This window comes from Schistocerca nitens, chromosome 1 (assembly GCF_023898315.1).
Source record: "Schistocerca nitens isolate TAMUIC-IGC-003100 chromosome 1, iqSchNite1.1, whole genome shotgun sequence".
NCBI classification, from domain to species: domain Eukaryota; kingdom Metazoa; phylum Arthropoda; class Insecta; order Orthoptera; family Acrididae; genus Schistocerca; species Schistocerca nitens.
Genome location: NC_064614.1, coordinates 1,297,697,283 through 1,297,724,068, shown reverse-complemented (window position 1 = coordinate 1,297,724,068; position 26,786 = coordinate 1,297,697,283). Strand labels below are relative to the sequence as shown.

Sequence of the window (26,786 nt, the reverse complement as noted above, 5' to 3'; positions counted from 1 at the left end):
CCTCTCCCTTAAAACCCACATCCGTTCCTCTTTCCCTCTCCTTCCCTCTTTCCTAATGAATGTTGGTTGCGAAAGCTGGAATTTTGTGTGTGTGTTTGTGTTTGTTTGTGTGTCTATCAACATGCCAATGCTTTCGTTTGGTAAGTTACATCATCTTAGTTTTTAGATATATTTTTCCCACGTGGAATGTTTCCCTCTATTATATATATATCAAACGTTCAGGAAACCTTCCTCACACACAAATAAAGAAAAGATGTTATGTGGACATGTGTCCGGAAGCACTTAATTTCCATGTTAGAGCTCATTTTAGTTTCGTCAGTATGTACTGTACTTCCTTGATTCACTGCCAGTTGGCCCAATTGAAGGAAGGTAATGTTGACTTCGGTGCTTGTGTTGACATGCAACTCATTGCTCTACAGTACTAGCATCAAGCACATCAGTATGTAGCATCAACAGGTTAGTGTTCATCACGAACGTGGTTTTGCAGTCAGTGCAATGTTTACAAATGCGGAGTTGGCAGATGCCAATTTGACGTATGGATTAGCACAGGGCAATAGCCGTGGCGCTGTACGTTTGTATCAAGACAGATTTCCAGAACGAAGGTGTCCCGACTGGAAGACGTTCGAAGCAATTGATCGGCGTCTTAGGGAGCACAGAACATTCCAGCCTATGACTCGTGACTGGGGAAGACCTAGAATGACGAGGACACCTGCAATGGACAAGACAATTCTTTGTGCAGTTGACGATAACCCTAATGTCAGCGTCAGAGAAGTTGCTGCTGTACAAGGTAACGTTGACCACGTAACTGTATGGAGAGTGCTACGGGAGAACCAGTTGTTTCCGTACCATGTACAGCATGTGCAGGCACTATCAGCAGCTGACTGGCCTCCACAGGTACACTTCTGCGAATGGTTCATCCAACAATGTGTCAATCCTCATTTCAGTGCAAATGTTCTCTTTACGGATGAGGCTTCATTCCAACATGATCAAATAGTAATTTTTCACAATCAACATGTGTGGGCTGACGAGAATCCGCACGCAATTGTGCAATCACATCGTCAACACAGATTTTCTGTGAATGTTTGGGCAGGCATTGTTGTTGATGTTTTGATTGGGCCCCATCTTCTTCCACCTACGCTCAATGGACCACGTTATAATGATTTCATACGGGATACTCTACCTGTGCTGCTAAAACATGTGCCTTTACAAGTACAACACAACATGTGGTTCATGCATGATGGAGCTCCTGCACATTTCAGTCGAAGTGTTCGTACGCTTCTCAACAACAGATTCGGTGACCGATGGATTGGTAGAGGTGGTCCAATTCCATGGCCTCCATGCTCTCCTGACATCAACCCTCTTGACTTTCATTTATGGGGGCATTTGAAAGCTCTTGTCTACACAACCCCGATACTTCGTGCTCGTATTGTGGACGGCTGTGATACAATACGCCATTCTCCAGGGCTGCATCAGGGATTCCATGCAACGGAGGATGGATACATGTATCCTCACTTACAGAGGACATTTTGAACATTTCCTGTAACAAAGTGTTTGAAGTCACACTGGTACGTTCTGTTGCTGTGTGTTTCCATTCCATGATTAATGTGATTTGAAGAGAAGTAATAAAATAAGCTCTAACATGGAAAGTAAGCGTTTCCGGACACATGTCCACATAACATATTTTCTTTCTTTGCATGTGAGGAATGTTTCCTGAAAGTTTGGCCGTACCTTTTTGTAACACCCTGTATATATATTTCTGCTTGTTTTAGTTGTCGTTTCTACTTTGGTAATCATTGTTGCCACAACAGCGTCATGGTCACTGATACCAATTTTGATGTGGACGTCCTCAAAGAGGTCAGGTCTACTTGTTTGTGGGTTTGTGCCATTAGATCCAATATATTTCCATCAAGGTCGCACCCTTTCTAGCCATGCTAAGTAGCTACTACTTACCACTGCTTGGTTAATATTTATAAGAGAATACCAATTTTCATACTGTAAGAACAGAGTACTACTTAAAATGAGCAATTTTATTTGAAATGTTGCTAACAGCCAATTCCACTCATTGGATATAGTTCATCAGATAACCTGTAGGAATAAGATATGTAAGATATGTTTTTATTTTGGCTACCTCTCAGTATTCTAACTGTACACTGAGAGTTTTTTTTTCTCCATACCAAAATATTTGATATGTACTACAGCACCTCCAGACATTTGCTACTATGACATCACACGCGATTCTCATAAAATACTACACGATCAAGTAACATTAATGTGACCACCTTTCTAAATACTGAATAACTAATTTCTGTGCTGCAAACATGCAAAAAGAGAACCAGTGAGGTTCTGCAGAGTACTGACAGGGATGTGAAGCCATGTCGACTCTAGTGCTAGGGCCAGTTGTGCTAGGTTCCTCAGTTGAGAATTCATGGCACGAACAGACCGATCGTGATGGTTCCACAAACTGGGTTTAAAACTGGACAGTTTGGTGGCCTGGAGAGTATTGTAAATTTATCCTGCCACTCTTCAAACCGTATATGTACACTGCAAGTTGTAGCTGTGTGACATTTTGCACTGTTCTGCTGGTAGATGTCATTGTGCCAACGATACAACATATTTTCTCCCCAAGGAAAGATGCATACTTGCGTTGACCCACTGTGCCTTCCAGAATGAAGAGATTGCCCAGGGAATGCCAAAACAGATTCCCCAGACCATATGGGCTCTCTTCTAGCCTGGACCATTCCAACAATTTTAGCAGGACCATACACAGCCATCTGTCTGACGTAGCATAAACTGTGATTCATCTAAAAAGACCATCTGTTGCCAGTCCGTGGACATACACTTGCAGTATTGGCATGCAAATTCCAGCCTTCCTCTCTATCACCAATGAACAGCAGTCAGCAAGGGTGTATGAATCAGGTGCCTGTTGGGAGGCCCATATGCTGCAACATTCAGTGAACGGTTGTTGAGGACTCACTGTTGGTAGCCCCTTGGTACATCTGGGTGGTCAGTCGCTCAACAGTTGCATGTTCCGCCCGTACACATCTCCACAGCCATTGTTCATCCCTGTCATCTATGGTCTGTGGTGCACCAGTTGTCTCGGCACTGGTTTTGGATAGCACCAATTTGCCATGCATTGTATACTTCAATCACAGCAGCATGCAAGCAGTTCACAAACTTAGCCATTTCAGAAATGCCTTCACAATTGGTCCAAAAGCCAATGATCATGCCCTTTTGAACGTTAGATACACAGCTCTGTTCCTGCATTATATGACTGCCCTTTTTTCTGCGTCTCCAACGCCCTTCATATTCCCTTCACTGCTAGACCTTCTGTCTGTGGGTTGTTAACTGCACATTGTCATCGAACATAAATGGTGGTCACATTAATTTGACTGGACTGTGTACATTGTTAACCTACATTGCAACTGATGACTGCTTTCCTTTTAAAATTGGATTTACGTACATACAAGAACACATGGGCCAATACATTATTCCATAACAGACAATATAACAATATTATTTAACTTTGGTTCAGCATGTTGTTTATTATAAGTCAATTTATTAGACAGATATTTTCTGAAAAAGTATTTATTGATCATCAAAACAGTGAAAAAATATAGCTCATATGAAGGTGCACGTTAACTTTAGTACTGAGTCACTTCATCAGACAACACATGTCACAATGCGTTTCTTAAATTGTATTTTATGGTGCCTATCAATGGAACAATACACTTAACCATGAATAAGCACCACTGTAAATGCTATGCAACACAATATATGCCACAAAATCAAACTCCAACTTCACAGACATTTGCATTTGTGCTTTGCAGTTTCTGCTTTAACCTTGGTATGAACATAAATTATGATTTAATTCACTTATACTCTTCAGATTCCCTTTAGCATTTTGTATCAAAAAAGGTAACTGTAAGTCCACTTTGAGAATATGTATATTTTCAGCTACTGGAGGAACTACACTCTTTTTAACCATTTGAACAATATACTCCTCTCTCTTCTCATAGATTAATTTTAAAAAATTACCAGCCATCAGTCCCTCCTTCGACTATATTCTACCTTCTGTTTCCTTTGTTTGACACTGACCTAACAAATGAAACAAAATTAATTTTTCTAATGCAAACAATTTTTATTGGTCAGTGCTCATCTATATAAAAAGTTAGTTAATTGTTTCTTTGGTGGTGCCTCTCCATTTGGTGTATACAACAGGCATTTTATCATTTCCTTTGTCTCTGAATTGATGGATGTAACAAAAACTATCTGTATTGTTCAATATAGTTTTTCATTCTTGGACACATTTTTTCACTCTTAAACATCCAATTTATGTGTAATAGAATGCTGAAAATCACAGTCCACATGTTTATTCTGATTCTGATGTCTTTATACTTCCATTAAGGATGTCACTGCCATTTGTTACACCACCTTTGTTTGTTATATAGTTCAGAAGATCTATAGGTGTAACAATTCCAATAATTACTTCCCTTGTCTCAACCACATTGCTATTTGTGTCTGAAACAGAAACAAATATTAGAAAAATTAACACCGTAGTATCACGCACTTATACAGAAATACTGAGAAATATTTTAGAAAAGCTAGTTGTTGTAGATCTATATACCACTTCTTGCCCTATGCTATAGAGCTCTAGCAGTTTGTCATCCTAACTGCACATTGTTTTACTAGTGAAAATGAGTAATAAATTTATAGTACATGTAACATAATATAATCATAGTCAATGATAGTTCGACATCTTGACTGTATACATGAATGAGCATTTGAGAAACGGGAATGTGACCTTGAAATTAATTGCAGGAAAAATAAACATAAATAAATAAAATTCTAGAGCAAAGCATAGCAATAGAACTTCTGTTCACAAAACAAATACCTTCTCCAACAGAAATTTATGATCAACACAGCTGGAGGATTCTCCCAAGTTCTAGCAGATACTTACTGCAAACTATTAATATGGTAATGGAAAATTCTTGGTGGAATATAAATAATTTAGGAGTGCTCTTTACATTATTTTCTGACAAACTATGGTTATTAAGGATCTCTATGATATTGTCCACAAATGTAAAGACAGCTACTTCAATTGATACATCAATTAAAACACAAAGTGCTTTTTATTTATAATAAAAATTGGTCAAAATGTTTCCAATCTTGGTAACCAACAGTTTTTCAAATACTTTGGAAAATACAATTAATAGTGAGACCATTCTACAGTTGTTTAATTGCTAGCATCCCCCTTTTTGTGTAGTGGTTCTATGATGCGAATTTCATCCTTCCTGGGAATATTCCCTGGTACATTACCATATTATGGATGGCACAACTCTACATCATTCACTAGTTCAGGTTTTCAGTAGCTAATCACATATGTGTAGAGCACTTCTGAAAAGTGTTTATTCTTTGATGAAGCAATTGTCTTCCTCAATTCACCATGACTACAGGAGATTGGTAATTTCATCAAAAGTATTGATAACTTCATTTTTGAAGGTATCTGTTGCCTCACACACAACTCACTTATCAGCTCTGTTACACTAAGGAAATGTTCAGTGAATATTTTGGCAATCATTTGCTTATTATAAATTTCAGATCAACAGCTGAAGCCCTGCTGAATGTCTCTCCTGGCTCATTTTTACATTTTTATTTTTCTGTCACTTTATTCAGATCACTAAGAGAGATGGAAAGGTAACTGTGATGTGGTTTGGAATTTGATAGTCTGAAAAAGGAAGGAAAGGAAAACTAGTAGGAGAAATTAGACTATGGTACAGAAAAGAAAGGGGAAGCTGACTATATAATTCTTCACAGAGCACAATATGGTCTTTGTTAACACAGTTTAAGAATCATGAAAGAGGGTTGTATATCTGAAAGTGGAAGAGATCTGAACATACCACAAGGCTTCAGATAGATTACATAATGATAAGATTTTAAACTGCAAAACATTTCCAGTACCAAATACGAATTGCAGATTAAAACTGAAGAAAATACAGAAAGGTAGGTGATTCATCCTATTTATGACCTTTTGGTTCCCTTATGCCCAACAGGAAAAAGGAAATGTGTGGCCAGAAATACTGCAAGAAGGATCTTACAGATCACTGAAAGCCCTAAGTTAAAACATGACTGATGAGAGTAGACAAATACTGAGAACTTTGAGAGAATAAAATAATAAAACTATTCCACCAGGTGTGCAAGATATATGAAACAAGTGAAATACATGTAGCCTTATAGAAGAATGCAATAATTTCAATTCAAGAGAAGGTAGGTGGTGACTGGAGTGAACATTACTGAATTATCAGTCGCATTAGTCATGGTTGCAAAATATTGACACAATGTACTTCGAGAACAATCAAAAGATTGGTAGAAGCTAACTTCAGGGAAGATCAGTTTGGGATCAAAAATGAAGGAACATGCAAGGCAATGCTGATCCTGCATCTTATCTTACAAGATAGGTTGAAGAACAGAAAAGCTATATTTATAGTATTTGTAGAAGTACAGAAGGCTTTTGACAATGTTGAATAATGGAAAGCCCAGGATGGAATAACAACAATATGGAGAGGATAGATTGCTACTCACCACATAGAGTAGGAATTGAGCTGCAGATAGGCACAATAAAAAATACTGGTAGAATATTTAAGCTTTTGGACAGTGTCCCCTTCCCAAAGTAGAAAACACACACACAAGTACAGCTTACACAGACATGGCCACTGTCTTTGGACTCATCCCCAGCCCCAGCACTTGAAGACAGTGGCCACATGTTGTTTGAGTTGTATTTGTGTGCGTGTTTTCTACTTTGGGAAAAGGACTCTGTCTAAAAAGCTCAAATATCTCACAATGGAAAATGCGGGATGGAATGTAACAGTATTATGAAAAGGAAAGTTGCTACTCACCATATAGCAGAGATACTGAGTCGAAGATAGTTACAACAAAACAAACTATCACAAAAAAAGCTTTAGGCCAGTAAGGCCTTCGTCAAAAATAGAAGACACACACACACACACACAAACACACACACACACACACACACACACACACACACACACACACACGCTCACTCACTCACACAAACGCAACTCATACACACACGTCTGCAATCTCAGGCACCTGAAACCACACAAATATTTCACCAGGATATTTCATTGTGCCTGTCTGCGACTCAATGCCTCCTCTATGTAGCAGGTAACAATGTATCCTTTCTATTTTGACAATGTTGACTGGACTACATTTTTTTTTATTCTTAAGATATCATGGATAAAATACAAGGAGTGAAAGGTTATTTATAACTTGGACTGAAAGAGGACCATACTTATAAGAGTCAAAGAATATGAAAAGCAAGCTGTAGTGGGTAAGGAGTGAAACAGGGTTGTAGCCTATCCACAGTGTTATTCAATCAGTACACTGTGCAAGTGTAAAGGAAATCAGCACCACCACCACCACCACGAACAACAACATCAATTTGTGAATAATATTTCAATACTTTTCAAAGAAGATGAGTTTTTAATAGCTGTTTCATGTTCTAGGTTCATTATACAGGCTTGCTTTCTTTTAAGACATATTTTGGTGCTGGTATTTATCCATGGCTTCTTAACACGTTCTTAGAGGTGCATCTTGCTATTTATGCCATATATTAATGACCTGGTGAGCAATATTAATAGCAATGTCAGACTTTTTTGCATGTGATTTAGCTATCTATAATAAAGTACTGTTTGAAAGAAAATTGCACAAATATTCCATCAGATTGCACTATGGTTCACAGCAGTGCTAAGACTGATAACTCAGAAATGCAAAACTATGCACTTCAAAAAAATGTAGAAATGTAGTATTTTATGACTACAACATCAACAAGTCACTACTGTAATCAGTCATTATACAATTAACTGGATTTAACCATTCATAAGAGTATGAAATGGAATTATTATGTAGACATAATTTTAGGTATCAGACTTCAGTACATTAGTAAGATACTAGGAAAAGACAGTCAGTCTACAAAGAAGACTGTTTACAAAACACTCATGGGAGCCATAGTTAAATACTGCTCAAGTGTGTGGGACCTGTGGGAGACAAAATTACAATATGCATTGATGACGGGCTGTGAGTGCTAGACCAGTCATCTCAGTTTTATCGTACCAGGGTATGCACTCATTCAATGAAGTGTATGTCTACCATGTTGCAACATACCTCACTCACATCATACCCACACTGTACCCAACTTCCACACTGATGACTCTACGATTCGCAATGACTGTGTACAATCTAATTTTTGCATGAATATGGTTGCTACACTAGGACAATGTAGCCTCTGTTAACTGATGTGTGCTGAGACTGGCATGCTGTGCCAACAGCTTCTGTTCTGGACAGTGCAGTGCTTCTCAACTGATTTGTCCACCATCTATAGACATCAGTTATTCAACTGAAGTGCTCAACTACTCTGGTTCAACTTACAATGCCAGTCCTGAACAACTAAATACAACAAACAATCTGCTGTGGGACCTCATCGCCTTAACCTACTTGCAGAAATACTATGCAAAGACTGGACTGCAACATTCTCACTGGATAGATTCACATTCATTCAGCACAGACAGCACATCTTCTGCACCACATGAAAATCTGTTCACTTTGCCTTTGTTGACACCAGTTGCCTGGCTTTCATACGTGACCATGCAACACACCCAGTTTTGTTAAGACCAACCTCAAACCCGGCATACAAATGTGAACAACTTATTTCTAACTAGTGGTGTTGCAAATGAACAATCACATCAAGAATGTTCTGTGGATCACTGCTATGGTATTCACATTGTTGATGACAATGTTGGCTGTCTTGAACCACAGCAACAGCCTTGGCACACTTCCCTCCTCATAGCACCCGAGCCAAATCGATTTAACAAAATCACTTCAGACTCTGGCATCACCGCACCTGTCTGGATTGACAGCCTTTGCGCATCAACAAACCCCCACATCCCCGAGACCCGTACCACGCCCACACAGCACATTCCCATCAGCACCGCACCTGTGCCTGCACAGAACATATCTGTGTCGTGCCCAGGCCTGTGCAGAACACTACCAAGCACACTGTATTCTCACCTACATGAAACATCATCAACACGCAATGCCCGCACAACAGCTTCACGCGACAAGTTGTGCCGCACCCAGGCAGAACTGCTTTGTCCAGCAGCTTGCATCCCTGCCACAGTTCGGCACACGGCTGTCGACTGTCGACTGACTTCACCTACCCAGAAGACCATACTAGTCATCTCCATGCTCTGCACAACAACGAATCTTTTCTCACACCACTGACAATGACTGCTACTGGACTTCACATCTCCGATTGCACACATGAATGTCATCTTCTCATCAACCCGGTTTCTAATGAGTATTTCGTGCAGCTTCCACCTCCATTTGTCCTACTTCTGGCAAGCCACTTTTTGGCAGACATCAGCTCTGATATCAAACTGCAACTACTCGATCTTTCATCATCAATGGACAAACCTATGGCATTGCAACCGCACGAAGTTGCCAGTTCGTCAATCGTAGTGCACAGACCCATGACCAAGAACCCATTACAATCACTATCCGACCACCTTATATGGACTTCTCTTTTAAGGAAATCATAAAACCAGACCTAGTGATGGAGCTTTTTATGCCAATTCCACCTCTCCTCAGTCATACAACACAACAACACACCACACTCTTTTACTTCAACAGGGCCCTGCATCCCAGGACCTTTCACCCTGGCACCTCCAACTCTACCTGGTACATCGACCATTAAAGACAAACAACAGGAAGAAAATTGTACATCCATCAACACAGTCAAGCAGTGTGCCCCCTCAGCTGAAGAGTTCTCGGTGATTCACCTACACTATGCTGACTGTTATTCATCTTCAGATGCACTCCGTATGGAGAACGCATTGGTCCTACAATATAATGATGACACATCTGCTGCCTTTACCATGGCGGGCAAGCAGCTCATTGCTTTGACACACAACCATCATGATGATGCATGTGTGACCCTGGTCCTGCCAACTGGTCATGCCTACCTGACATCTGAAACGCTGTCTCCCCACTTCAGGCAACATGTGTGTCAACACCAAACCCAGACATACAACAAAACACAATGGTACACTGTGCTTCTCCCTGCCAGCTGGCTACTCCACCACTGGCACCTTCAGGCACACCCTTCCATCATGCCTCTTCCACATGACTCACAGAAATGCACCTCGATCACCATCGCTGCTGATCTTCACACGAGGACACCGACTCCATCGACTGTATTCTTCTGCTTCCACCATTAGATTACCATAAACCTATTACAGGTCAATGATGCTCTACAATACCACATTCAGGACACATCAGAGGAACTGAACACAACACGATGCCATTCTGACCACAGTCAGTTGCACTAATCACTTCGGCACCTTTTCCCAACACGAGTTCACACAATAGTGCTGGACTCTACGACTGCATCTCCATCTACACAAACTTCAGCCATGACTCAAAAGACATCAGCACTCAGTGTTTTTAACCCCTCTCAGCCTCCAGTCCATCATGGACAGTCACAACACAGGCCATATTCATTGAAGGCCACACCGGCTCACGTCAATCGTACCATTCTCTCAACGTACACCGTCCCTCTGGTACACATAGCCTCCACATGCCGACATCTTCACTTTGAGCACTGACACCCCACCTGGTATCAGCACCAGCATCCTGTGTACACATACCCGATGCTTCCCCCATCAGCTATACCGCATGTTAAGTGCTCATGCCATACTGTGAGTGCTATATCTGTGACTTGACCAGAGACTTAATTAAGTTCAGTATTAGCATCCATGTTGTACAGTTGTGTGTCTTTATGTGTGTATGCATTCATTCGATAAAGTGTATGTCTAACATAATGTTTTATACCTCATTTATATCATACGTGCACCATATGCGACTTCCACCAACCCATACCAGATAGGTCTACTACGCAATACTGAACATATACTATGACGGGCTGGTAAAATGTTTCTTTGGCCTATGACAAAGCATCACAGAAATACTGAAAAACCTAAAACAACACACATATGATCACAATACACCAATATTGTTAATTTTCACTTGTTGACTAACTACAATTGAGTGAAACACAGCTTTCATGCCATATGCATTTTGCCTTACTCTCTGTAAGGCATCTTCAGTGGCAGGTTCTATGCACTTGTGATTTGTCTGGATGCTAGCAATGTGTCATCATAATGTGACTCACAGAATATTATGTATTATGTGCATCACCTTTTAAGATTTTACAAACAACCACTAGTTGACAGTGTTCAGATGTGACACCACTGTTTGAAAATTTGTCATTTGTTATTGCTAAAACAATGGAAGCTCAGAAATAGGAAATATAGTTTTTTTTTACATTTAAAGTTTCAAGAAACAATTTTAAAAACAAATGGAAATATCATGTGAAGGTTCTTGTTAAGCAGGTTCTTATGATTTTTGTAAACGCCTAATTCAATAACAACATCTCAAATCACTTCGTTCAAATGTTAGTAATAAGTCACCTCCAAAAAAGACTATTTACAATTGGCTTGCAGTATTTCTATACACTTGTGCTTTCTTCAGAAATTACTTGGGTGAAGATGGACCAAAATCAAATGCTGTTCCAAAAAAACACTGACATCGTGTGAAACATGATTGAAGAGAATCAGCATGTGACACCATGAGGCAGATGCATTCTTAATATATATCAAAGACAACAAAATATTTGATTTTTCATAAAAATATATCTTTGAAAAAGATCTGTTCCCAATAGACCCCACACAATTTGACCAAAGCTCAAAATCAGGCTTGGGTCATTTCGTGCATGGAAATATTCAAAAACCTTGATCAAGGAAATGGAAAATTTGTATGACATCATAATCATATATGAAATTTGGCTATATTTATACAAGCACATAACTAAGCAGCAATTAAATGTTTTAGTCTTCCAAGGTGAACTGGAACCAACAAAAGGGCTTCATTTATTAACATTTGCGCGTACAGAAAATTTTGCTTTTCTGGTGTTGGAAGGATTGTCCATTGCCTTTTACTGAAACATTCCCCTGGGATGCTGGCATTCATTTTCGAAAAGCTTCCAAGAAAATGATTATTGCTGTGACCATTATTGGTTTTGAGGGTCAAAGAATGATGAATGGTATGCAACAATTTGTTCACCACATGCCATCAATGCCATCAGGAAAATGTCCACATAATTCTTCACATGATGATTACAGCAGTCACACAGCACAATATTTTTGGCAGAGGAAAACCATAAAATCAATGTCTCATTGACTACATTCACTCAGTTTATTGTCTAAAAACTTCTTTTTTTCCCCCCTATGTCAAACAAAAAATTGATGGAAGTAATTTTCAGCTCTATAAGGAAGTGTCAGATCCTTCCCAAACCATTTTTTCAAGGTGCCAACATTAGAAAAGTGGTTCCTCACTAAAACAAATTTGTGTGTTCTAAGGTAGAGCAACACGATGATAACATATGATATAATGGCGCAGGGGAAATAAAGGGGTAGATGCAACATAATCTGGTATGGAAAGGAAGTCACAACTTTCTATTAAGAACTGCCAGCCCAATTCCCCTGTGCTAGAATAATTTAAATTTACATCTACATTCTGCAAGTCACCTTATGGTGTGTGGCAGAGGATACTTTGTGTCACTACACCACTTTACTGTTCCATTTGCAAATGGTTTGCAGAAAAAACGATTGTTGGTAGGCCTCTGTCTAAGCGTAAATCTCTAATTATACGTTCATGGTCTTTCCTTGAGATACATGCAGGAGGAAGGAATATATTGGTTGGCTCTTCTATGAATGTACACTCTTGGAACTTCAATAGTAAACCCCCCTGTCATGCAGAACACCACTCTTGCATTGCCTGCAACTGGAGCTTGCTGAGAGTCTCCATGACACTTTTGTGCTTACTAATGAATCTGAAATGAAATATGTTGCCCTTCTTTGGACCATCTCTGTTACCTCTACCAATCCTTTCTGGTATGGACCCAGACTGACAAGCAATATTCAAGTATTGGCCGAACAACTGTTCTGTAAGCTACCTTGTCTGTGGAAGGACTACAATTCGTGACTTCTTCTTATGGGGCAACTGCAACTGTATCAGTCCATTTTGAAAAATGAAGAAATTGCAGGACAGTTGCTTAATCCACAATTTTTATTGTGCACACACGGCTGGTTTTAGAACAGTTAAAGTACCATCACCTGGTGTAAACTGTAATAATAAAAATGTTGTTATGCATGAATGGGAGGGTATACTCAAATCTGAAGTATGAGAGAAGGAACTATGTGCCCAAATCTTGTAAATTAAAACAAATGAAAAGAGCAGACAGGATGTTACAAATAAAATCACTTAATGAACTGAGGTCATCATCACCCCAATATTGTCATGAAACCAAAGTTCCCATATCACAAGGATAAGAGGGACAAAAATTAAATAATAACCATTCCCCAAGGCTGTGTTCCCAGGAACACAAGCAGAAAAATATCTAACAGTTTGGTTTCATGACAACATGTTGGTGAGGTGACCTCAGTTTATTAAGTGATTTTATTTGTGAGTAACATCCTGTTCTCTCTTTTAATTTGTTTTAATTTATAAATTTCTGCCACATAGTTCCTTATCTGGTATTTCAGATTTGAGGATCCCATCTTATTTGTGTGTTACAGAACATTTTTACTATTACAGACTACACCATATGATAGAACTGTAACAGTTATGAAACTGATTGTGTGAACAAAATAAAAAACTGTGGATTAATCAACTGTTCTGCAGTTTCTTTATTTTTCAAAACACAATTCCTGAGCATTCTTCCAATGAATCTCAGGCTGGCATCTTCCTTACCTGTGGTCAGATTAGATTAGATTTACTTTCATTCCAATTGATCCCCTAGTGAGGAGGTCCTCCAGGATGTAGAACATGTCAGAAAAACAATAATACATGACAAATATTTACAACTAAAACAAATAATCTAATGTACCTTCCACAGGTCCCAAGTGGAATGATAATCTCCCCCCCCCCCTCCACACACACACACACACACACACACACACACACACACACAAAGTAAATTGCTCCATGTTCATACTACTATATATTTTATGTATATGATTCAGCAAGTGTTCTTCATTTGTGTAATCATACAATAGAGGGTCTTGCTGCCTGTTTATTCACCTGAGTTTCTCCCAGCATGTACAATGTTCAAATAATTAATGGGAATGCAGCTGGATGACATTGTTGACAACAACCAACATTTTGCCTTGAAAATGACAGGGTGGTCACCTGTCAAAATGTTGTTGTTGTTGTTGTTGTTGTCTATGATGTCACCTGGCTGCATTCCCATAAGTTGTTTATACATTATATTTGTTTATGCTCAGGGTGGACTGCCAATCCCGCACCAAGTGTCAATGCTCTGCAGGTCCTCCGGCATTTTAGTATAGTTTTCTATCATTGCAGCTTCTCTCTATATAACAATATTATCCACAAAAAGTATCATGGAACTTCCGACATTACCCACTAGATCATTTATATATGGCATAATCTGCATCACTTCAAGCAGGGTGGTTACCTTCATAGTCTCAGATGTTATTGAATTTAGCATATGTTAAAATTCAGTAGTAAGTAAGAAATACATATTTTTTTTCCTCCAAAAAACTTCCTGCCCTACGATACATGGCTGCAAAGATGACACTGCGAACACCATTTTGAAGATAAAAATTTCGGAAAAATTTCTTAAATGTAATCCCTGTAACAGTTCTAGATATTTTGGTAGAGTTTTTTTCATTTGAAAGATAATTCCATTATGATTACAATGGTATCCTCCATTTGGACATATCTGTCAAAGTTCTTTTACTGTTGCATTTTGAATTTTTTTTATAATTAACAGAAAAAAAAATTTTTTTTTCAAAAATGCCAATCAAGAAAAGTTAGATTTTTTTTCTGTTCATTAGTACCATGCAGTACTACATTCTCTATAAATGAGAGCTTCCACTTTTAAGTTGAAAGGTTTTATTTCAAAAAAATCTTTCTTTTTTTTAAAACTTTCAAGGGTAATATATGCCTTGTTGTTTCTTACTAATTTCTTTGTTAAAACGTTTATTTCCATTGTCTTTGTTGCAGTTACTTCTTATCACTTTCTTTGTTGCAGTAACTTCTTTTCACTTTCACTGTTGCATATATTTCTTACACTCTGTTGTAGTTTCTTGTCAGTTTCTTTGTCATGGTTGTTTATTGCATATTTTTATATTGTAATTGTTCAGTGCTAATTTGTTTACTGATGAGGCTTCTAAGAATCTGAGACCATCCAGTGAGTTCTGTGTTTTCATGAGGAATTTGTCAGTTGACACAGTTGCGGTGTGTTTTGTGAAAAGGACTGTTTGAAATGTCTTCTGACTGGGGCCACAGGAGAGTGAAGTGTGCTGACTATTTGCATATCCATAAAAGAGTGATATGTAAGACAAATAAAAAAACAACTTTGTTTACGTTGGGAATAAGTGTTCTCATTTGAAGACTCTGTTTCAAAGTGACGATGTTTACAGTGATGACTTCTTGTGTTATAAATGTTTTGACAGAATAACAACAATGATAGTATCTGAACAAGGTGAAGCCTCCCATGGTGCAGATGATGCATATTTTGCATCACTAGAGGAAGAATTAAATAGCCTGAATCAGTAAACTACAGAGCTAGGTGTTAGTCCTCTTAGGAAACTGTGGTCAGTGAAGTCGAGTCATAAGCTCTATACATCAAGAAAACACAGAGAAATTAATAAAGCTATGGATGAATACACTACAGCAAAACTGACCACACTCTTCAAAGTAGAAATTCCATATTCAGAAGAAAATGAACCAAAGCACTCTTGCATCTCTTGCCAGGAATGTTTCACAAATATCAACTCAGCTGTTGAATATTGTGCATCCTAAAGTGAAAAGTTGCAAGTTTTAATTATTATTTCAGAGACATTTTCAAAGAAAACAACTTTAAACCACATTCCATCAGTCTCAAAGTACATTGTAGACTAATCAAGAAATGTGAGGTCTGTAAAAGGAGTCTTTCGAAAACCAAAGCCCTATTATGATCAACCTATAGCAGTAGCTCAAGTTCAAACAGTGCAATAAGTCTATCTGGAAGATAGAATTTTATGCACTACGAACTGAGTGGGTAGTTCCACACCCACCTAGAGATGTCTGTTTATGTGTGTAATGCATGAATTTTTAACTTTGCGTGGTAACTTTGAAGAACTTACTGGAGCATGTGACATATGACACCTTGGTTGGGCATGTGAAATCATTAGTAGTCTGTGACATAAAGTGAGAAACTTGTTTGTTTCAAGACTGAGTGCCCTGGAAAGGGAGGACTGTCTTAACAGACACTTGGCCTGGAAGACATAGTAGGTAACTCTGCAGAAATTACATATGCGACATGACAGGAAAATAAACTAATTAAGAAAACTGTTGCCTTTGACAGTTTCATTGATGAACTTGTTAAGTAGTCAGTGAAACCAGTATCTGAAGAAACTGCAACAACAACACATTGCAGAAGTGAAAGGGTGTGTACAGGTTGAAGAACTATGTTTACTGCTTCAGTGATTTTGCTGAGAACTGGTCTGTAATTCTCCAGCAAGATGTACAAGGGTATCATTGGAGTAATGACCAGGTTTCAATTTTTACAGGAGTGACATAATTTTCAAAACAAGACCACAAGTGTTGCAGTTATAAGTGATGAAACAGGACACGACTCGGCACACGATTTGCTAGCAATGCGCAAAATTGTTCAACTGCAAACAGTGGCAGAGAAGACCATCATTATTTCTGATGGTGCTCATAGCCATTTTAAAAGTCATTACTAGCTGTTTGAATTGAGTAAGTCAGCTGTGCCAACTGACTGCGTATACAGTGCTACAAGTCACAGGAAGGGGCCTTGTGATGGTGTAGGAGGCCTGCTGAAGCATACCATGCTGCGAAACAATCTTTCCAGACCAAATACATACAGCTGTGATTCAGAATGCTGAAGATTTTATGAGAGTCGTGAAATCTTACACACCCACAGCCCTCATTCTTTTATCCAAAGAGGAAATCGAAGAATTCCATGATCTGAAAAAAAAAAATAATGGTCCAAAAAAACTACTCCTGTGAAAGGAATTCAGAAGGCACCTCTTTGGTCACAAAGTGATGGGTGAACTCATATTGCACGTACTTTAGAGAGCAAGAAAGAAGAAAGTTCATTCATTCAGCCAATATCTCAGAAACAGCAGGATAATATTCAGATTTGCAGCCTGAGAAGGGGGATGTTTGTGGCATGCATGTATGACTGTGACTGATGGATTGCAGAGATTATAGACACCAGTTATGAGTTAAACGAAATTGTAGTGAACTTTATGCTACCACACAGACCAGCTGCTGGATATAGGTTTCCAGATTAAGGACAGCAACACCGCCATCAGGGCTCACTTCCTGTTCACAATGTTTTGAAGACTGCAAGCCTTCCAGTTCCTATTAGTTCAACAGGAAAGCATCACTCTATATCAAAGGAATATAATGAAGCAGTGGAACACATTTTTAGTTCATTGACTGGCTAATTTCAGTACAGAACAGAGTGCACAGAAGTTGTATAAATTGAAACCTTTAAGCCTCTGGACCTTTCACATACATTTTGGAACCATTTAAAATGCTTCAAAAATGAGTCTCTTACTCATCTTTCAAAACTAAAATTATGTTAAATAAGGCTAGGTTTTGATTTTTATGATCCTGTTATGTGATGATGTGGTAATAAAACAGGTTTTATGTATGGCAAAAATTTCAATTGTTTATAAAACCTGTTCAACCTAAAAGTGGAAGCTCTCCTTTTATGGAAATATAGAACTATATGGTACTAATCAACAGAAAAAAAATCAAAATTTCATGGATGAGAAAAAAAAACATAAATTATAAAAAAGTTCAGAATGCTATAGTAAAAGAACTTTGACAAATAAGTTTCAAATGGAGGATTTCTTTGTAATGATAAAATAGTTCTCTTCCAAATAAAAAAAGCCCCAACAAAATACCGAGAACTGTTCCAGAGATACAGCAGTTTAAAAATTTTTTCAAAATTTGCATCTTCAAAATGGTATGCGCAATGTCATCTTTGGGAGGCTGTACCTGTTATAACGTCAAGTTGAACACATATATTTCAAAACGACACAACACATGTAAGTCACCGAGCAAGTTGACAAAGCAAGACATGTGAACACGGTAACATTCAAATGAGCACTAGTGGCCGCCGGCTGGCTGGCCGCATAGGTGGCGGGGCTGCTGCATGGCTGGCAGACAGCGCCACATGTAGAGGACGTGCGTAATTGCGCGGCGGCACTTTGAATGAATGGCGAGTCACAACACTTTTCCCCCCTTTGAAATTTTTGCACTGGTCTTGATGGAGGTGGCCTGTAGATTGCTAACGTCCATAGGCATTGTTTGACTGGCTGTAAAGTCTCGAGGAGGAGGCTTCCCGTACGACGCAAGTGTCTCCGATGATAATGGGTCGAGATGACAGGAGACGTAGGGGTTGAATCTGCTGGGGCCCCGTGCACCAATCTGCCCATTGCGGCAAGTCCGGTTGATATAACAGGAGACATGGGCGATGTGTCAGCGTCCATAGGAGAAGGAGGCGAGTAGAGTTGCTCTGACAGATGATGGTCATCCGGTTCCTGCATGGGCACATCTTCTGGTGGCATACATTCTTATACAGGCACTGAGATGATGGTGAGAGGGCTGCGTTGTGAATAATGAGAGATTCCAGTATCCCGAGTGTCAGGTAGAGCCGAAGGTGGTGTAGCGGCATTCGGAACAGGTGTTGCCGGCACACGAGGCCGAAGCTGGTCCAAATGGCGCACTGCAACACCTGTGTCCATCTGGATTTCATACAGACGTCGGCCACGGTGTCATAAGATGCAGCCCGGACTCCATTTTGGCTGCCTGCCATATTCCCGTACCCATAGAAGGTTGTCGGCGGTGAACCAGCCAAGCAAAGGCACCTGCAGCTGTGAGGTGGAAGGTCACAGAAGATGAAGTAGCATGCAGGGCTGTCAGCCATGTAAGAGCTCAGCCGGGCTGTGGTCACCCATTGGGGTGAAACAGTAAGAAGCCAGAAATTGGAGAAGCAGCAGAAGTCAGGAGTTTCCTCATCTGAGCCTTAAATGTGCAGACCAGTCGTTCAGCCTCACCGTTTTATTGTGGATGGAACGGAGGGGCCGTGACATGCATGACGCCGTGACGAGCACAAAAATCTGCAAATTCAGAAGAGGCAAATTGCGGACCATTATCAGTAACAAGAGTAGAAGGAAGGCCCTCCAAAGAAAAAATGCGGGCGAGAGCACTTGTGGTGGCCGCGGTGGTAGGCGATGGGCAATGAACAATGGAAGGAAAGTTAGAGTAGGTGACAATTACGAGTAGCCAATAAGTACCTAAAAAAGGTCCCGCAAAGTCAGCATGAATGCGCTCCCAGGGCGTCTCAGGCGAAGGCCATGGTGACAAAGATGACTTTGGGGCGGTGGCCTGTGACGCACAAGGGCCGCAGGCAGCGACCATGTGTGCTATTTCAGAGTCGATGCCAGGCCAGTACACATGACGGTGTGCCAGAGTTTTTGTGCGAGAGACACCCCAGTGCCCTTGGTGAAGGAGGCGCAAGACCGAAGCACGCAAAGACGCAGGTACCACAACACGCGGCGAAGCACTGTCGGTGGAAAGGAGGATAACACCATCCCTAGCCATGAGGCGGTAGCGCAAAGCGTAGTATTTCCGCAACAGATCAAAGGTCTTAGTGGATGGACGATCTGGCCAACCCTTCTGAATACAGTGTAAAACCCGGGAGAGGGTAGGGTCAGAACCCGTAGCAGCTGCCAGCCAGTCCCCGGTGATGGGGAATCCATCCACAACCTGCTGCTTGGCAACATCCAGGTGGAAACACAAAAGTTCGTCCCTATCGAATGGCAGATCAGGACCCATGGGAAGGCGAGACAGTGCATCCGCATTTGCATGTTGAGCCATCGGCCGGAAATGAATCTCATAATTGAAATGAGACAAGTAAAGAGCCCAACACTGGAGGCGGTGTGCAGCCTTGTCGGGAAGTGACGTTGATGGATCAAACAAGGAAACAAGTGGTTTGTGATCCGTAACAAGATGAAATTTGGATTCATAGAGAAAAACACCAACTTATGAAGAGCATAAATAATGGCCAAAGCTTCTTTTTCAATTTGAGAATACTTTCGTTGGGCATCCGTGAGCGTTTTGGAGGCATAAGCAATGGGTTGTTCAGAACCGTCAGCAAAACGGTGCGCAAGGACTGCACCGACCCTGTATTGAGAGGCGTCCATGGCAAGAACAAGATGTTGGACAGGTCGATAAGTAGCCAGGCACAGGGCCTGTTTCAGCATGTCTTCAATTTCTGGAAAGCCGCATCGCATGACGCGGACCAGTGAAAAGGCATGTTTTTATGCAACAGGCGGTGCAATGGCTGAGCCACCGAAGCAGCAGACGGTAAAAATTTGTGATAGTATGTTATTTTCCCCAAGAAGGCCTGCAGTTTCTTAACAGATGTAGGGCGAGGAAGGGCATTAATCGCAGTGACAGTTTGCTGAAGCAGACGAATACCATCCCGAGAGAGTTGAAACCCCTAGTACGTGATATATGCCAGGAAAAATTGTGATTTCTGAAGATTACACTTAAGACCGGCAGTCTGTAAGACATGAAAACGTGTGCAGAGGTTCTGAAGATGTTCTTCCGTGGTGGAGCCAGTGACAACAATGTCGTCCATGTAATTGATACACCCAGGGACAGGGAGCAATAATTTTTCCAAGAATCGCTGAAAGAGAGCAGGGGCACTGGCAACCCCAAATGGCAATTGCTGGTACTGATATTCTAGTACCTTCCGCCGCGGAAGTTGAACATGTGGCAGAACAAATGGACATGGTCAGCCCATAGAGGGCTCCACTCCGCTGCGGCTATTCCGCGCAGCGGCTCTCGCAGAGCGAGGGCGCCACCGCTAAGCCACATGCAGACAGAGGCCAATAGCCGCTCCCTCCGGTTTCGTATATAGGGACCCGCTCTGCCGTAGTCCAGCCAGTCTGGTACTCGCTCTGGAATTCGTTTCTATCTCGGCAGTACTGCGTTCTGGTCATTGCTCGTTATTGGCATTTGCCTGGCTCTGGTTCCGAGTGGATTTACGTTTGGTGTTTGGTGTTGTGGTTTCCACAAGCCTCCATTGTTTATCTCTTCCTTGTTGTGTCGCTCATAGTCGGTCATGGTCGGTTGTTGTCAGTTGTCGTTGGTCTGTCATCCGACTCGTCCTGTGGTTACGCGGTGGTGCATGCTCCACCGCCGGCGGCTTCCCCGCCTGGTAGCTCCGACCCGCAGCCCAAGGCGTTCCCGCTGTTGGTTGTGGTTACTACAGATAGAGGCCGAAAGGCGTATCAAGAGGAAGCTGATGGTAAGCTTCTGTCAGGTCAATTTTAGAAAAATACTGGCCACCCGCAAGTTTAGTGAACAATTCTTCAGGTCGGAGCATAGGGTAAGTGTCAATGAGGCATTGTGCTTTAAAATCGCCACAGAGACGACTATCACCATTGGGCTTAGCAACAACAATGACAGGAGAGGACCACTCGCTGGAAGTGACAGAAAGCAAGACCCCTGAAGTAGTGAGACGATCCAGCTCCCGTTTTACCCGATTATGAAGGGCCACAGGAATGGGCCGAGCCCAAAAAAACTTAGGCCGAGCAGTGGGTTTGAGCATGATATGAGCTTAGGTTAGGTTAGGTTAGGTTAGGTTAGGTTGCAAAGGCGTTTGCACGGCCTAACCCACGAGAAAAAAGGGACGAAAATGTCATCGACAAGGAATCCAATTGAGCATAAGGAAGAGCATCAGAGACGATATTGACAGAGTCGTCTATGGAGAACCCAAAAACGCAAAAGGCATCAAAACCAAAAACATTCTCTGCGTTACTCTGGTCGACCACAAATATGGGAACAGTGCGAATGACGGAGGTGTAAGATACCTCAGCATTAAATTGTCCCAAGAGAGAAATCTTCTGTTTATTGTACGTCCGTAATTGCCGAGTGACAGGTGATAGGAGTGAAGAACCCAACTGAAGATACGTCTGACAATTAATGATAGTGGCAGCAGAACCAGTATCCACCTGCATGCGTACATTCTGACCAAGGATTTGGACTGTGAGGAATAACTTCCCTGAAAGGGAAGAAGTGCAATTGACAGACAACACAGAAGCAGAACCAGCATCACAGTCATGATCATCATGTATGCGGTCGGATTTGCAAACGGAAGACACAGAACCCTTCTTTTTGCAATTGTGACACACGGCTCAAGGTTTGTGGACAATCCTCGCGTGAATGTTTCATAAAACACTGCGGACATGAAGGAAGTTGCTGGGAGTTTTGCTGCAGTTTCTGAAAGGGTTGTTTACGGTTAGGCCGAGGCTGCGCATGGGAGCGTACTGCGGCCACGTCGGCCGGCGGGGACACGCCGAATGCTTTGTCAACAGCGCACAGAGGTTGTATGTCCCCAACAACACCCCATGCCTATATTTGCGCTCCAGCGGCATGAGAAATTTCAAAAGACTGCGCGATGGATAGGACTTCATCTAGAGTCGGATTTGCCAACTGAAGGGCACGTTGCCTCACTTCTTTGTTGGGCATCGACCGGATAATAGCATCCCGTACCATGGGATCTATGTAGGATTCTTTGTGAACGTCAGTAACAAATTGACACTTTTGACTTAGGCCGTGAAGCTCAGCAGCCCAAGCGTGATAGGATTGATTCAGTTGTTTTTGACAACGATAAAAGGCAACACAAGAGGCTACCACATGCGTTTGCTTATGAAAATATACTGACAGAAGTGAGCACATTTCAGCAAAGGACAAAGACGCAGGATCTTTCAAAGGAGCCAATTGCGACAACAACCGATATTATTGAGGTGAAATCCATGAAAGGAACAGAGACTTACATGTTTGTTTGTCCACGACATGAAATGCCAAGGGGCCAGCCGGGGTGGCTGAGGGGTTCTAGGCGCTACAGTCTGGAACAGGGCGACCACTATGGTCGCAGGTTCGAATCCTGCCTCGGGCATGGATGTTTGTGATGTCCTTAGGTTAGTTAGGTTTAAGTAGTTCTAAGTTCTAGGGGACTGATGACCTTAGAAGATAAGTCCCATAGTACTCAGAGCCATTATTAGAAATGCCAAGAAGTGCTGTCAAAGACGTTTTTCGTAATCAGACCAGTCTTCCGCCGTCTCGTCATAAGGAGGAAAAGGAGGTATAGACAACGACGAGAAACGGCCTGCATTGGATGCCGCGAATTGCCGATGTGAGAAGTGTTTGCTGTTCAATGATACCTTGCAATAGTTGCTCTAAAGTAGCCAGGGAAACCTGTGGGTCAACGATGAAAAGGAAAAATCCACTACCTCATTGCCAATTGTTATAACGCCAAGTTGAACACATATATTTCTAAACGACACAACACATGTGAGTCACTGAGCAAGTTGACAAAGCAAGACGCTGAGTCCAAGTCTAGCGGCTGCTGGCTGGCTGGCCGCTTAGGTGGCATGGCTGCTGCATGACTGGCAGACAGCGCCACATGTAGAGGACACGCGTAATTGTGCGGCGGCACTTTGAATGATCGGCGAGTCACAACAGTATCTCAGAGCAGAATTTTTTTTGGAGAAAACAAAAAAACAAAAAAAATACATCTTCCTTACTTAGCCCTTCATTTTAACATATGCTAAATTCAATAACATCTGAGACTATGAAGGTAAGATTTTTTCCCAGCATGCCTGAATTGATATGGATTATGCCATATATTGTGAAAGGTAATGGCCCCATAAAACTCTCTTGGCATATGCTCAAAGTTAGTTTTACATCTGAAGATTTCTCTCTCTTGGAATGACATGGTGTGTTATATCTGATTGAAATTCTTCAATCCAATCATACAGCTGGTCTGATATTCCATATACTCTCATTTTGTTCATTAGGCAGCAATGTGAAATGGTGCCAAATGCTTTCCAAAAATTAGAAAAAAAGGGTTCAACCTGGGGGCCAGTATCTACTGCCTTCGGGTTCCATGGTTGAACATAGTGAGGTGGATTTCACATGATTGTTATTTTCAGACCTCATGTTGATTCCTAAGGGGCAGATTTTTGGTCTCCAGAAGTGTCATAATATCATGATATGTATTCAAGACAAGTTGTTATAGTTCTGAACTCTTAAAATGTGCTGTGGCCAAGTTATTATTATAACTTCTTCCTACAAAACTTGATAATATGGATGAGAATACAAACAGTTTCAGTTTCTAAAATAAATAATTGAGGTGTTAAAAAAGCTGGGGTGATCTATTGAAAATAACTGATGTGAGCTAATATTCTGAGTGACACACACACACACACACACACACACATGCACATACAGGCGCGCGCGGGCGAAAAAATGTATTTCAAATGTTTTATAAGATCCCAGAATGGTAGTGTTAAAAGAATAGTCACAGAGACTTGAATAATATACTAGATATACAGTTTTACTGTTGGTGTAAATGTGTCTGTTAGACAAGTGATGTAAAAATAATGATATACCAAAATAAAATTATTTACTTGACTTACATAGCCTCTGTGAATGAGTGACAAGGACAAAATGATCTCTTTCAAGAAGACGGGATAGCTTGCCCAGTGATGTATCTAGTGTAATCTTCCGAAACTGGCGGTACAACACTTTTTCCACTGGATCTGTTGGTAACGCACGGCTGTTTACGAGACGTGACATCAGATTCCCCATTGTCACCATACCTTGTACACTTCTGTGAAATCAATATACAACACACATTAATGTTTGGTCTAACCAATTTTTCATATGTTCATCGCTGTCAATGAAAATATTCAATTCTTGTAACATTTCCTTGCACTCACTTACTTCTTAAAATTAGTTATTCATATAGCTGCAAAAAGTGAAAATGAATTACAAAAATTTTCAATAAATGTAAATTAAAACCAACCTACTATAAATATAAAACATAAGGAGCAAAATACAGTTAAGGCACAGTTGCCAAAGCATGCTGCAAGAAACATAAGTTCTTATTGTTATTGGCAAGTGTTTACCTCTCTTTTAAAAGTAATGGGCGCTAAAAGTGTACAGCACATGAGAATTAACTCTGCAATAGAATGTAACAAGGAGACGGAACTAAATTGGTTCAGTACAAAGAGTAAAAACAGAAATTACAAGAAATGGGATCAAATACTGAATGATAAAATTAACAACTTAATGTTGTTGCACTTAGAAGACTCTAGTATTATTAATTGCAATTTAGAGTTTATATGAACAGAATATGTGTCATTACTGTTTCTTCAAGAAGTGCAGCTCATGAAAATAACTGAGATAGTAGAACAACAAACAAGAAATATATTTTGCTTCATTATTAACACCATGCAAGAATTCTGGGCCCAATAATAGCTGGAACGAGCTACATTGATTCATACTAACTGAGAAAAATTCAGCTGCTTCAAAACAAGCATGTAATTCTTATATGGAGACACCTGATAGAGTCTGTGAGCACACATTTAAGTACACATCAAATGAATATGAAGACTAAAGAAGAGAGATAGTGTCTGCTGTTCATGATATGCCTCTTCAAGAGGCAAAGACACATTCGCTCAAGATTTTCACTTGCTAACAGGTTACTAAGACCCCTCAAGCGAAGAACCCCTGTATTTTGAACAATACTCTACTGCTCCTCAAAGAATGGAGCACACTAAAGAAATGTGGCATACAAACCTCTCAAGATGAAGAAGTATACAAAGAACTTTGCCGCAAAATACAGGGCAGCTGCTGAATTGACAAGACAGTATCTCACCAGTATTTGTGATGACACAGAACAACATCAAAAACTAAATGAAATGCATGCCCTACTCAATAAGATAAACAGCATCACTCGAGAGTTCAAACTGCGCACATGGATGGTAGGAAATATAGATGGCACTGTGGTGTCATCGCCAGACACCACACTTGCTAGGTGGTAGCTTTAAATCAGCCGCGGTCCATTAGTACATGTCGGACCCGTGTGTCGCCACTGTCTGTGATCGCAGACCGAGCGCCACCACACGGCAGGTCTCGAGAGACGGACTAGCACTCGCCCTAGTTGTACGGACGACGTAGCTAGCGATGCACACTGACGAAGCCTCGCTCATTTGCAGAGCAGATAGTTAGAATAGCCTTCAGCTAAGTCAATGGCTACGACCTAGCAAGGCGCCATAGCAATTGATAGTTATCATATGAAGCATGTCTCATCAAGAACGATGTATACAAATGATGGATTAAAGTTAAATATTCCAGAAGCTACGTACTTTTCTTTATAGCATTCATTACGTATCCTGTATCAGACCTCACGCCATCCTGCGTGAGCTTATAGCGTGCATATCGGTCTCCTCAAACCACACTGTGTCGGCACTTCTGTCGACACATCAGGCACTATTATTAGTGACAAGCAATTAGCAATAGCTAGGTGGAAGCAACACTGTGAAACACTATATTGCAATGGAAACAGCAGTGAAGAAGAGAACATTTGTATGGAATCAGATAAAGAACCTGATATCCTTTACAGTGAAATTGAAAATGTCATTAAGCATCTGAAAACAACAAAGCCCCAGGTATACATGGTATTTACAGAGAAATGCTGACTGATGGGAGAGGGAGGCATGCATGCCCTACATTTAATATGTAATAAG

General features: G+C 40.8%; 1 protein-coding gene across 2 annotated transcripts in view; it reads right to left on the bottom strand.

The window, feature by feature from the left end:
* Window positions 1-2,009: 2,009 nt before the first annotated feature.
* The window catches only part of LOC126202186 (cystathionine beta-synthase), a 168,901-nt gene continuing 144,124 nt past the window's right edge, over window positions 2,010-26,786 (bottom strand). For both annotated transcript variants that reach the window (XM_049936843.1, XM_049936844.1), the window contains exons 10-11: window positions 24,672-24,865; window positions 2,010-4,518 (exon numbers count right to left, since the gene is read on the bottom strand). In XM_049936843.1, coding sequence (XP_049792800.1) covers window positions 4,370-4,518; window positions 24,672-24,865 — 343 coding nt within the window. In that variant the 3' untranslated portion in view covers window positions 2,010-4,369. The remainder of the gene's footprint in view (window positions 4,519-24,671; window positions 24,866-26,786) is intronic.